General features: G+C 43.2%; 1 protein-coding gene across 2 annotated transcripts in view; it reads left to right on the plus strand.

The window, feature by feature from the left end:
* The window catches only part of ILDR2 (immunoglobulin like domain containing receptor 2), a 51,757-nt gene extending 49,591 nt beyond the window's left edge, over nt 1-2,166 (plus strand). For both annotated transcript variants that reach the window (XM_024198918.2, XM_024198923.2), the window contains one exon: nt 554-2,166. In XM_024198918.2, coding sequence (XP_024054686.1) covers nt 554-589 — 36 coding nt within the window. In that variant the 3' untranslated portion in view covers nt 590-2,166. The remainder of the gene's footprint in view (nt 1-553) is intronic.
* The last annotated feature ends 10,857 nt before the right edge of the window (nt 2,167-13,023 follow it).

The following is a 13,023-nucleotide window of genomic DNA, read 5'->3' on the forward strand; positions in this document are numbered from 1 at the left end:
CATGGCAACCATGCTAGATGAGGGGCGGGGTATCCATTTTGTGGGCTAGGATGTATTTAGTGGCGAATGCTTGTGTAACAGCCCTAAGAGGAATGGTTTTGGAAAGGTGTGTCTATGTGGAGATGAACTGCTCTGTGTCTGTGTGTGCATGCATGTGCCAAATGCGCTGCTCCTCAGACTGGCTAGTGGGGAGGAGCAAATTCCTGCTCCAGTCTGGTTTGTGGGGGTCACTGAATCTGTTCAAAGGCCTTGGTAGGTCAGGGTGTTGAATGTCCCTTCATGTCCCCTTAGTGGGATACATCCCTCAACTTGGGTAGTGTGATCAATACCCTCTGAGCTTAGTTAGTGTGTGTGAGAGAACGGGGGGCCCTGCAGCTTAGTGTGGAGGTGCAGGCTGCCCCCTTGGCAGCAGGTGCATTCAGCACACTCTGGTGAAGCTAATGCCATTCATTCTGTTGTGCAGGCCCCCCGCCCCGCCCCCCGCCCAAGCTGCCTCTTTCTCCTGGTTCCACATGTGATTTTATGTTTACATTTCTTCTTCTCTCTCCCTCAGAATGATTTCCCAACCAGGATGTCCCTTGTGGTTTGATGTTGTCACAGAAGAGTCGTGTTGATGGGCTGGGTACCATGAGGTGGCCGTGAGGCTGAGATACAGAGCCCTGAGCAAACAGGTCCCAATGAACCTTTGCAGCCACCAGCCATGGACATTCTCTTTCAACTGTCTGTTTCACCATGGGAGTGAAGGCCATCTGTAGAGGCAGACTCCAACGAATAGCTCTCATCCCACTTGCTGTGGGAGAGTCCTCCCGGAAAATCAATGATAGGGCTCTCTTTGGAACTCTGTTCCACATTGCAAGGCAGCTGTCACCATATTCTGTGTCCCAATGGTCCCAAACTGTAAGAGAAGCTGGCTTCTTGCCTCTCACCCCAGAATGCCTCATCCCACATTAGGATAGGCCTTTCTCCATACTGCTTGCTCTCACTGTTTCCCATGGCCTAGACTTGGAAGGAAGTTGTCTTCACGCCTCTCGCACTCAGCGCCTTAGGAGCTGGGGACTGCCTCTCACACTCATCACACCGAGGTGTCTCCATGTCCCATCTTTTCCATGCTGGGAGGAGGCCTCATTCTAAGAACTGCAGGTTTCCTCAAGATGGCAAGGCCCCATCCCCTGAAAGTTCTGAAAAAAAATCTCTAACAAAAAACCGCTGAGCGTGTCACTATGCTAAGGGCTGAGCAGGGAGAGAAACAAGCGTGGGTTGGTCTGTTTGATATTTTTAGTCCTGTTCATTCAGTGATGGGAACTGCGAGTGAGATTTTATGTACTGTTTTAAAAGTGGATCTAAGTAGATTTTATTGTAATGAGAACATAACATGGTTCTTCTCACTGTTGTTTGTCTCGATATGTGTGCATTTCCTTGAGGCTGAGATATGACCATATAAAGCTTCAGATGGGTAATCTGTTTGATCATATGACAAACACAGCTCGACCTTGTCACTGTTCTGCTTGTGGTGTCATCACACTGCTCTGGACAGTGGGCTTTTTGTTTTAAAGAAACAAGAAGGAGAAAATCTTGGTGAGAGAGAGAAGCCATGGCTCTTCCTTCTGCAAGGATCAGCATTATCCCTTTCTGGTTACCAATCCAGGACATCCGATAGAGAAACAACAAAAACTGAAAAAAATAATATCTTGGCTGAAACACACGCTTAAAAATCACCTCATTCCAGTTACTTCCAGGTCGCCCACTTCCATCTTGACATGATTTTAGTGGCTGATGTCTCAGGAACAGCTGAATTTAGAAATGCGTGCTTCACACCATCTGGAAGCATGACATTTCTGCTTTCAAAGAGTATAATATAGTCATTTCTCACTCTAATTTAATTTTTAGCTGCTAAAATCATTTTGGAATTCATGTGGAGGGGGAAAAAAGTAAGATGGTGATCAGAACATGCTTTTAACTTCCACCTGCCAGGGCTAGAAATTAACGGGCACCTTATATCAGTGGGATAGCCAGCATTCCCCTGTGACATACAGCCTTTCTTTCATTCCAAAAATTAGTAAAGTATCTGGTCTTAAATCTGTTGCTAAGTGCTCTAACAATGCTATTTTGGGCACTGGTGCAGGATTGGACCTTGCAGCAGTATGATTCGCTGTCCCTATTTATTAACATAGCTGCAGTGCTCCATGACTGTTACAAACTTCTCTTTGGATTTGCATTGAACTTGGCACTTTCCTTGCCATATACCGGTAATTACTCAGTACCCTACTTTTGCTTCAGAATGGTGGGGGACAATCCCCAAGAATCTGATGTTGTCACTTGAAGTCATAGTGGGAGATTGGGATTATGGACCATGTGTTAGAGCAGTGGTTCACAACCAGGAGTCCGGGGCCCTCTGGGGGGCCACAAGCAGGTTTCAGGGGGGCCACCAAAATAAACCAGAGAGGAGGGCCGGCATTAGACTAACTGGGTCCCGGGGCTGAAGCCCGAGCTCTACCGCCCTGGGCTGAAGCCCGAGTAACTTAGCTTCGCGAGGCCCCCTGTGGCATGGAGCCCCAGGCAGTTGCCCTGCTTGCTACCCCCTAATGCTGGCCCTGGCTTTTAATCTACTGGATATGCAGAAAAAGTTGTGGCACAGGCAGGGCTGTGGAGTTTTTAGGGCATGTTGGGGGGGCTCAGAAAGAAAAAGGTTGAGAACCCTTGTGTTGGAGGAAGGATCCATTCCCATTCTCCCTCACCACTCTAGTGAGTGTATCTTTGTAAATCCGAGAGAGAGAGAGAGAGAGAGAGAGAGATCACCTTGTGAGCACACACCATCCTTCTGGGTTTGTTCTGTGTTATTGTTAGACAGATAGAATAAATTTAAAGTAATTCATACTCTGCTCCTCATTAGTATATGATCCTGGAAAGTCCCAGCACTTGAGCCTCCCAAAGAAGAGCTAAGGAGGTTGAAGGAACTCATCCCATTGTGTCCTTTCTACAGGGCATCCAACAACCCCAGAGACCATTATATGTGGAGATCTGAAAGAGCTCTGTCAGCCAGTACCATAGCATGAGGGAGGAAAGAGAGGGATTTAAAGTTGTCTTGGAAATCTGTATTTCCCAAAGCATTCTGGAAATTGTAATAGAGTTGTGCCTCCTCCTTAAATCAGTCACTGGTTCATTTGATCAAACCCTCAGGAATCTAACCTATATATTAAAAATAACACACCTCTCACCATGTATTTGGTTCACTTTTACTCATCTGAGGCTGATGCTTTAGGACATTTGAATACTGGCTGTATAAGGTTGCCATTTAGTTAATGAGGATGAAGTCACAGTTGTGAATGGGATAAATGCAGATTTGTAGACTATTTCTTAGATTTAGGACAGGGGTCGGCAACCTTTCAGAAGTGGTGTGCCGAGTCTTCATTTATTCACTCTAATTTAAGGTTTCACGTGCCAGTAATACATTTTAACATTTTTAGAACGTCTCTTTCTATAAGTCTATAATATATAACTAAACTATTGTTGTATGTAAAGTCAATAAGGTTTTTAAAACGTTTAAGAAGCTTCATTTTAAATTAAATTAAAATGCAGAGTTGGTGGCCAGGACCCGGTGGCCAGGACCTGGGCAGTGTGAGTGCCACTGAAAATCAGCTTGCGTGCTGCCTTCGGCACGCGTGCCATAGGTTGCCTACCCCTGATTTAGGATATCCTGGTAACATACTTACATCCTCTCTGTCTGACTCTCCACATGTCTTACATTACACTCAAACTTTAATGACTGGGAAAGAGTTGAAAGTAAAAAAAAAAAAAGTGTTGATGTTTCTGATCAGGATAATTATACCTGGAAATGCACCAGGACTAGAGTCCAGGCACATATTTTTCCTGGGTGACACACATAACATTCCAGTCTCAAAAAAGGACCACGCTCCCCAAAGCCACATTAGGACACTGCACAGTCCATGCTGTTCCACTCTTAATCTATAATCACACCCCCCCCCCCCGCCTGGGTGTTTAATATTCTCTGTATGCAAATGAAGTTCTATACACTTGTTGACTGAGACAAGCTGTAGACTGGATTATTTCTCCAGTAGGGAGGGGGACCTCTGCACCAGCCCCAAATAGAACAGTTCATAGGATGGATGGGGGAAAGGGAACTGTGGTTTCTATAGCTACAAGAATCCATTGTCCCATAAACTCTGAAAAGCAGCATCAGCAGTGCTATTCTAGCCCATGGGCTGATATAGTGCTGGGAAGATTCACTTGTCATTGTTTCAGATGAGGAAAAATGGCAAGTGTTTATCCACTTAATCTGTCAGAACATCTGTAGAGTGACCAGCACTGTAAAATAAACCAACCTAAGTATTCCACTTAATCTGGGAGTGACAAGGATCTAAAATTCTAAATTCTCTATTGATCAATTTTATAGCTAGCATAAAATTAAGATCCTTTCCCTGCAGGATGTCGATATCTGAGTCAAATCAAGGACACGGATATTTAATAATCACAACATGAAAGGTACCCCCCCTTCCTCTCTAGATTATTTGGGAGCAGGCAACACTCACCTGTGTGCCCAGGTGCCTGATGATGTCAACAGTAAAGGAGATCTTGAGTATCCCAGTGGTGATATTGGACAGGTGGGAATCCTCTATCCACACCTCTGCTGCAGTCATTTTACTTGTAAAGGAAATGAATGTTGGAGGTGCCTCCACCTGGCTGGGCCCTGTACACACTCAAGGGTGTGCCTTGGGAGCTTCCAGGAGTAACCCTGAGCTAATCTATGCAAAGAGTCTAACTCAAAAGTACCAATTTTAAATAATATACACCCAATATGCACTTAGATTAGAGTTAACAAACCTTTACTCAACAATTTAGGAACACATGATGTAACACACTGAGAATGAAAATGCCACAACCACTTTAAATCAGCAGGGGGCACTTCAATAAATCAGTTAACTGCAGTTTACAGCAGTAAATGAAACTTCACCAATTTACATTTACACTACCACCATTTCCCCACCCCCTGAGTGTGCACTCCTCTGAATTTCAGAGTTCTAGACGCTTGCGTGGGCGTGCTTGCTGTCGAAGCTGAGGACAGCACTCTGTTGGTCCAGTAAACCAGTCAAGCCACGGCAACATGGGGAGAGCAATTCTAACTTGGGATCATTTCAAGCTGCACAACCCCTCTGAAGATCGGAGTTGTTATAGCCAGAGGTCAGTAACCCCAGATCCTGGTTAGACAATACAACCACTTCATATCGTCTCAGACTCAGGGAAACCCCTTAAGGTCTCTTTGCTATCCCCCTTCCCCTGCAAGCACTTTCCCAAACAACAAAGGTGGTGGTTACTCATACTGCCTTCACTCAAGGCCAACCTCAGTCAGTTGTGGGCACTGGACTGTTGCTGTGAAGCCCAGCAGTTGCCTCCGTGAGCCTCCCTGCTTGATCAAAGAGCCAGCAGCTCCTGGTTTGGACAGAGCTCCACAAAGCAATCTCAGCTCCCCTGACCAGCATCCCAGCTCCTCACCAAAATAGAGCCCAGCGCATGCTCCCTCTGCATCCCCTGGAAATGGAAGTCTCTCTCTCTTTTCCAATGGAAGTTGTAGTCTCCAAGGCTGGCTTGCACTACTCAGGGCCTTCCTGACTGGAACACTCCCAATTAAGCTCAGAGGCCCCTCTACAGAAGTATCACTATGTTGACTAGCTAAGACAAGAGCCACAATAAAAGAATACTTTTAAAATGTTTAAACTTTTAGAGCAGCAGCTGGATCAACTGTAGGCGGTCAATCCACTCGTTCTGACAGAGATGTGGTCTGGGCTGCTGAGGGAGACTGAAGGAATGGAATGAGAAAATATACTTTAGCTAGCAATGAAAATGACTTCTCAGTGATCTTCAGCATTTCTCTGCAATACATTGTAAACTTGTCCAGGGATGATTTATGAGTAACCTCCCAGACAACTGAAATTGAAAATTAACAGATCAAGCATTTGAATATCTACAAACTTTGGGAAACAGTTGCGAGTGTCTCCTGAAAGATGGAGGGGCAGATTGTGGCAGGTCCTATGCTGGCATTGTAACTGAGGGAGAGGGACTGGCACTTTAAAATAAACCTCCTGTCCCTTGATCATCTGTGTAGAGGCCAATCATGGCCCTTAGTGCAAGGGCCAGACAATCCAGTGCCACGGCTCCACTCCCCCTTCTGTATCAATCAGCGGAACCATGGCGCATCCTTTTAAAAGGTATCAGAGCTCTCACTCTGACCTGTGCTTTCCCAGTGACTCAAGGAATTCTGGCTGTGAATCAGCCAAATGCCTCTGGGGACACTTGCTGGCATGGGATATGTCCACAGCCCCTGCTTAATGTTCACACGTAGCCCTGGTGGTGCTTTGTAGAGGTCTATTTTGTTTACATTTCACTTTCCTTTTCCAGCCAATATATTGTAGATTTGAGAAAATCTTGATTCCCACCCCTAAAGCAACCGAAGAAATACAGACTGGATCCAACTTCTGCCCCATGCTGGACAAGGGCACCACCACAAGACCAACAGTCAGTTACATTTAAACTAGTGGAATTTCCCATTGCTTGAACTTGTAGGACAGGTAATAGCAAAGTTGAGCTGAGTTGTTCCATTTTCAAAAGCTGCATCAGCTTTATGAGTTTCCCAGACACCACAATGGGCTGGGGTTCTTTCCTTAATGGAGGTGTATTAGAACTTAAGAACTAGCCCATTAGTGCTTGTCCTGGACTACTTGAGTCAATGGAGAGGGTAGTGTGACCCTTCCTTTTATTATTTTCTACCCCTCTTCAAATATTTTCCCTAATAAGAGCCCAATCATGCTAGAGCTGAGCACTCTCAATTCCCACTGATTTCAATTGGTGTTGATGTCACTCAGTATTAGGCTGGAAGTATTTGGCACTTTGTCCCATCCATTTGGCCTTCCATGCTCAAAATTTCTACTTTTGTCAGTTGGAGTCTGGGGTACTCTCAGTAGCTCACAGGATCAAGCCCTTGATCAGTAGTAAGTCAAACCCAGCACCACAAGAAAATTTAACCCAGCCTTTCAGAGTAGCAGCCGTGTTAATCTGTATCCGCAAAAAGAACAGGAGTACTTGTGGCACCTTAGAGACTAACAAATTTATTAGAGCATAAGCTTTCGTGGGCTACAACCCACTTCTTCGGATGCATATAGAATGGAACATATATTGAGGAGATATATATACACACATACAGAGAGCATGAACAGGTAGGAGTTGTCTTACCAACTCTGAGAGACCAATTAAGTAAGTGGGGAAAAAAAAAACTTTTGAAGTGATAATCAAGATAGCCCAGTACAGACAGTTTGATAAGTTACTAAAAGAAATAGTAAAATTGGTTTCAAGATCTTTCTGGGGGAAGCTGGTGATATCAGCAGGTTGCTAAGTCACAGATAGAATGATAGAGGGATGGCAGGAGCACAAAATGTTTACAGTCACTGCAATGGGGATCTGGACTTAACTCATCCCTTCTGAGGGGACATTTTTCAAGAACTTTGAGCAAAAGCCCTTTGGTCACTAAGGTTTAGGGGAGTTAGCTACAAACACACACATGCTTTCCCCACTGGGTATGTGACCAGACAATGAAAGTTTGTACGATATTTGATATCCTGCTGGAGAGTTTTGCTGGGTGAAGTTTCCCTGCAGGTGGAATTCTCCCTTTCTAGCTTGCTCCTGCAGTTCCAGCTGGTCCTAGACAAATTAATTTTTTATGTGTTAAGCTCAGTGGTGACTATTTTTCTAGCACCCCTTTGAACTCTAAAAACTTTTTTCTCCAAGGAGACACAGCATAGTTTCTGGGCTATCAAAATCAAACCATCTGACAAGTGGTGACCATTGATACTTTAAAATAAAATATTATCAATTTTGTTATATTATTTTTAAATCTACCAATAAAGTGTATTTTCCCTACATATGTTACGCTGAAAATTCATGAAGGGGAAAACCAAACACATAGCATGAAGATTATCTTCCTGAGAAACAACCACCTGGATGAATATTCCTTTTTCTCCTGGGAATGCCTACAAGATTTCAAGAAATTCTGCTCTGTGCCTCTAAGAGGTGCAGCACAGAACTTGTAGCTCAGGAGGATGTGTGGGGCTAAAGTGATTTTAAGCCACTTTTGAATCCTCCCAATTCTGGATTGTTCCACGGGGTCAGAGAGGCCCCTGGCATAATTTAGACAGCCAGGGGTCTGTGGAAATTACAGCAGCCATCCTGTTGCTCCAGATTTGAGAGGTGTGTGAACTCCAGAATTCAATTAAACTAATTGCAACCATATTATGTGCATTCAGCCACCATGAATTAATAAAATAGAACACCACATAGTTAAGGGTTAATTTGAACAAGCAGGGCTTTGGGAGGCAAGGTCAAATGCTAGCTGCATGCCTGCTGTTTCTGCTAATCAGAATAGGAGGAGGGGAGAAAAGAGTCAACAAATTGAGACTGAAAGAAAATAGGTGGATTGAAACCTTGAGTTTTGGGTGCCTTTGATATAGAAGCTTATTTATGACTAAGATTGTTAGGAATGTTTGTTGCCAAGTAGTTTATTGAAGTTAGAAGAAGTGATGACCTGGTAGGGGTCACCATGAGCTATGTGTTTCATAAACGTTAGTTACAAAAGACTAGGTAATAGCATGTACTTTGGAGCAGTTCTCTGAAGCTATCCTGAGAAACTTTTTCCTGACACCATACTCCCCGGCGGGGAAGAGACCGGCCATCATGAACCTGCTGTAAATTATTCAGTACCATCTCAGATTCTAGGTAACTATATGGGATGTTCTAAACCTATTACTTATGTCTGTGTGTGCTTGAATCTAATAAATTGTAGTTTTAACTCACTTACTTGTGTTAATCTTTCATCAGAGGGAATTGCTGCATTCCCATTGATTTATTCCTGACACCACCTGGAGTGAAACAGTTAAGTTACCACTGCTTTGGGTTCTGAAAACCCTGGGTAACAATCCCAGCAGGCTACAGCATGACCCAGAATCTCTGCAGTGCTGAATCCCCACTCCTGGTAGGCCAGGACATCTGAATGGGGCTTTGAAGGACAGACTTATGGCTGACTTCTGCAGTGGGCCAGGAGAATCTTCTCTCAGCTGGATATGGGGTTTTTAGGGCCCCTTACCACTGTTCTGATTCTTTTACCTTGTAGTAAACAATAGAATGGGGGTGAAGATCTCAGCCCCTGAGCCCATAAGTCTCATACACCACTTTCTCTCAAATGTCCCTCATTCTGGAGGACAGCTCAAAGTTCCCTACATTCCACACACATCTTATATTCTCTCCCCTTTATTATTTAAAATGACTGGCATCAGAAATAAAGGATCATGAAGTTGAGGTTATAGAAAGTGTTGCTGACACTAAATGAATCAATCCCACATCCTTTCAAGTTTCCTGCATAAATAATTTTGTGTGACCCTCATTATAGGCCTTTGTTATCCTTGGTGGCCCATTTTGGGGCCTTGACAGGTTGAGAGGCATTCACCTACATCACTCCTCTACTGTTCTAGCCTTTTGTTCAAGCTCTTCTTTGGTTCCTGTCTTCTCTCTTCCCACTCCCCTCTTTTCTTTTCTATCCTTAGTTAAACCTTCAATCTTCCACTTAAGGGAACACTGTCATGTTAGATTTGGCCCCAAAACAGTTAAAAAAAACAACCAAAATAGGAAACTTTCCATTAATACTTTAAAAATCCATGCAGAACATAGTTTTGAAACATAAGCATTCCCCAGCACCATTTGCAACCCCTGTCTTGTTGCACTAAGAACCTTGAAGTGAAAATAACTAAAAACAAAAAAGGAAATTCACTTCATAGATTTTCATCACCCACACAGAGATATATTAAAAAGAAACCCAATGACATATGCCATGGCATGGAAAGCAACTAGAGTCTAAGATGTTATTAGTAACAGAGAAGGTAATGGGTTTAAAAGGATGAACTTTAAATTAACAGGTTCCTTTTAAAAGTACAGTTCTGGTCTAAAAAAGCAACTCTGCAGGGGACTTCATGTTTATTGTCTCTCAGCAATTTTAGGTCAAATCTGCCCACTTTATAAGTAAAAATTTGTTTCCCCCTAGCTACCACATCTGCAAACTCTTCATGCATTCTGAAAGTCAACCATCACTCCCCTTCCCCATCATAAAGATCCTGCAGGCCAAATCGGGCCCTTAATAACAATCAAGCTAGTGTATTATCTCCCATTTATACACTTAGTCACAGTTGTGCAATCCAATCAGCTCCAAATTATCTCCTCCCTCACACCTGTATAGCCCAACGGGCTTCAAATTGGGCCCTCAGTTACACCTGTGCAACTGCATTGTGCTTAGGAGGGACTCACACTTCAAACAAGCCACCATAGTGCAACAGTGAATGCAGAATATAGGCCGGGGTGGGCTTTAAAGGGACGTTAGGGTGAGATTCACAAATGGACAGTGCTGAGTGTCGTGATGCCTAACTTTTAGTTTCCTAGAAAATCACAGCAACAACACTGGGATCTATAAAGCCTGAGTTAGGCACCTAGGTTCCCTGTGCAGTGAATGCAATCCACAAAGCCAGCATGCTAGGAGGGGAGACCCTAAGCTAGCTAATGGGAGATGCCAATGAGAGAGGTGTGTGCTAAGCCCCAACCCTTCTCCTGAAGATAGGTGCCTAAGTCCTGGCTGCAGTGTGGTGCTCATGTCTGCTAAAAACCCACCAACGGGGAGAAGATAGACATTTGGCTACCTAAGGTGTATGCAGGGCCTGAAACAAAATGGCTAGGGGTGGAAAGAAAGAAGGAGGAGAAGGAGCTCCCTTATAACCTTTAGCCTCACATACTCACGCACAATGTGGGAGAGACCCCCCTCCTCCTGATGGGGAGAAAGGATTTGAATAGGGATCAGCCACCTCTCAGCTCAGCACCCTAACCACTAGGATTATAGAGTTATTCTAACTTTTGCTTTGGCTCAGTTAATATTTATGTATTCTCTTGCTTAATTAACAGGGAACAACTTCAATAAGAGAGGTTGAGGAAGCCCCCATTAGAATAGTCTACAGCCTAGTGATTGGGGCACTCACCTCAGGATTGACTGAGGCCTGTTCAAACCCCTTCTCCCCCTCAGGAAGAGGGAGGGACTTGAACTGGGCTCTTCCTAACCCTGGGTGAGGCCCTCCCCTGGCTGTTTTGTGTGGACTAGCCTGAAGGGGTCAATCCAGTAGGGCATACTTAGCGGCTGCCTCCTGGATCTGCCCCCTTGCGACTTAGACAGTCGAATGCCTATCTAACATCTTTCCCAGCTTGTTAATCGCTCTGGGGCTTAGGCGGGAGATGGCGTCTGGATGCACATGCTGAGGCAGGAGATAGGTGCCTGGAGTGATGCTGCAGTGTACACCCCCAGAGGGAAAAAAAGCACCTACAGGCTTAGGCAGCAGCCAGGCTGCTGTTCTGTGGATCACAGTGATCCCTAAAAATAGGCCTTTGGTGCCTAAGTACTTTTGTGGATTGCAGCCTGCGAGCCCAACTGCCATTGATTCCCATAAGCCCCTTTGAAAATCCAGTCATGGTACATAATCCCCTTGTTGTTGTATTCACGGGTTATGCATTGCTCATGTACATGGCAATCTTTTTTTCTCCCAGTATGCCAGGAGCGAGTTGTTCTGTTTCACTGCACTCAGTTTTTGTTACTGCGCCTGTGCTCTTCTCTGCACACTGAGGTTATTTTCAAAAGAAAAAAAACCTCATCATGCCAAGGATAATGGGGAAAAATAACAGAACATTTTTTTTTTTTTTTAATACCTGGTGTTTTTTTCTCATACACCCTTCTCATCCAACGTTATCCATTTGTCAAAATTTTAAAGCAGGAAAAGCTAATGCCAATCTGCCCCGATTATCCTGTAGGTAAGTAATTTGTTCCCTTTCTCTCAAGAATCAAAGTAACTTTGCTTTAGTCTACCCATAGGGCACATTTGCTCATTTTTTGTAGGCCTGCAGACTTCTTTTGCACTGGTTTTATTGGTGCAAATTAGGGCTGTCGATTAATCGCAGTTAACTCATGCGATTAGTTAAAAAAAATTAACCGCGATTAAAAAAAGTATGGCGATTAATCACAGTTTTAATTGTACTGTTAAACAATAGAATACCAATTGAAATTATTAAATATTTTGGATGTTTTTCTACATTTTCAAATATATTGTATTCTGTGTTGTAATTGAAATCAAAGTGTATATTATTTTTTATTACAAATATTTGCACTGTAAAAATGATAAACAAAAGAAACAGTATTTTTCAATTCACCTCATACAAGTACTGTAGTGCAATCTCTTTGTCGTGAAAGTGCAACTTACAAATGTAGATTTTTTTTGTTACATAACTGCACTCAAAAAACAAAATGTAAAACGTAGAGCCGACAAGTCCACTCAGTCCTACTTCTTGTTCAGCCAATTGCTAAGACAAACAAGTTTGTTTACATTTACAGGAGATAATGCTGCCCTCTTCTTATTTACAATGTCACCAGAAAGTGAGAACAGGCATTTGCCTGGCACTTTTGTAGTTGGCGTTGCAAGGTATTTATGTGCCAGATATGCTAAACACTCATTTGCCCCTTCATGCTTTGGTCACCATTCCAGAGGGCAGCATTATCTCCTGCAAAAAGTAACCAAACTTGTTTGTCTGAGCGATTGGCTGAACAAGAAGTAGGACTGAGTGGACTTGCAGCTGTTAAAATTTTACATTATTTTATTTTTTAATGCATTTTTTTTTTTACATAATTCTACATTTGTAAGTTCAACTTTCATGATAAAGAGATTGCACTACAGTACTTGTATTCGGGGCATTGAAAAATACTATTTCTTTTGTTTTTTTGCAGTGCAAATACTTGTAATCAAAAATAAATAAAAAGTGAGCACCGTACACTTTGTATTCTGTGTTGTAACTGAAATCAATATATTGAAAATGTAGAAAACATCCAAAAATATTTAAATAAATGGTATTCTATTATTGTTTAACAGTGCAATTAATCACAATTAA

This window comes from Terrapene carolina, unplaced genomic scaffold (assembly GCF_002925995.2).
Source record: "Terrapene carolina triunguis isolate 2854851 unplaced genomic scaffold, T_m_triunguis-2.0 Scaffold558, whole genome shotgun sequence".
Taxonomy (NCBI): domain Eukaryota; kingdom Metazoa; phylum Chordata; order Testudines; family Emydidae; genus Terrapene; species Terrapene triunguis.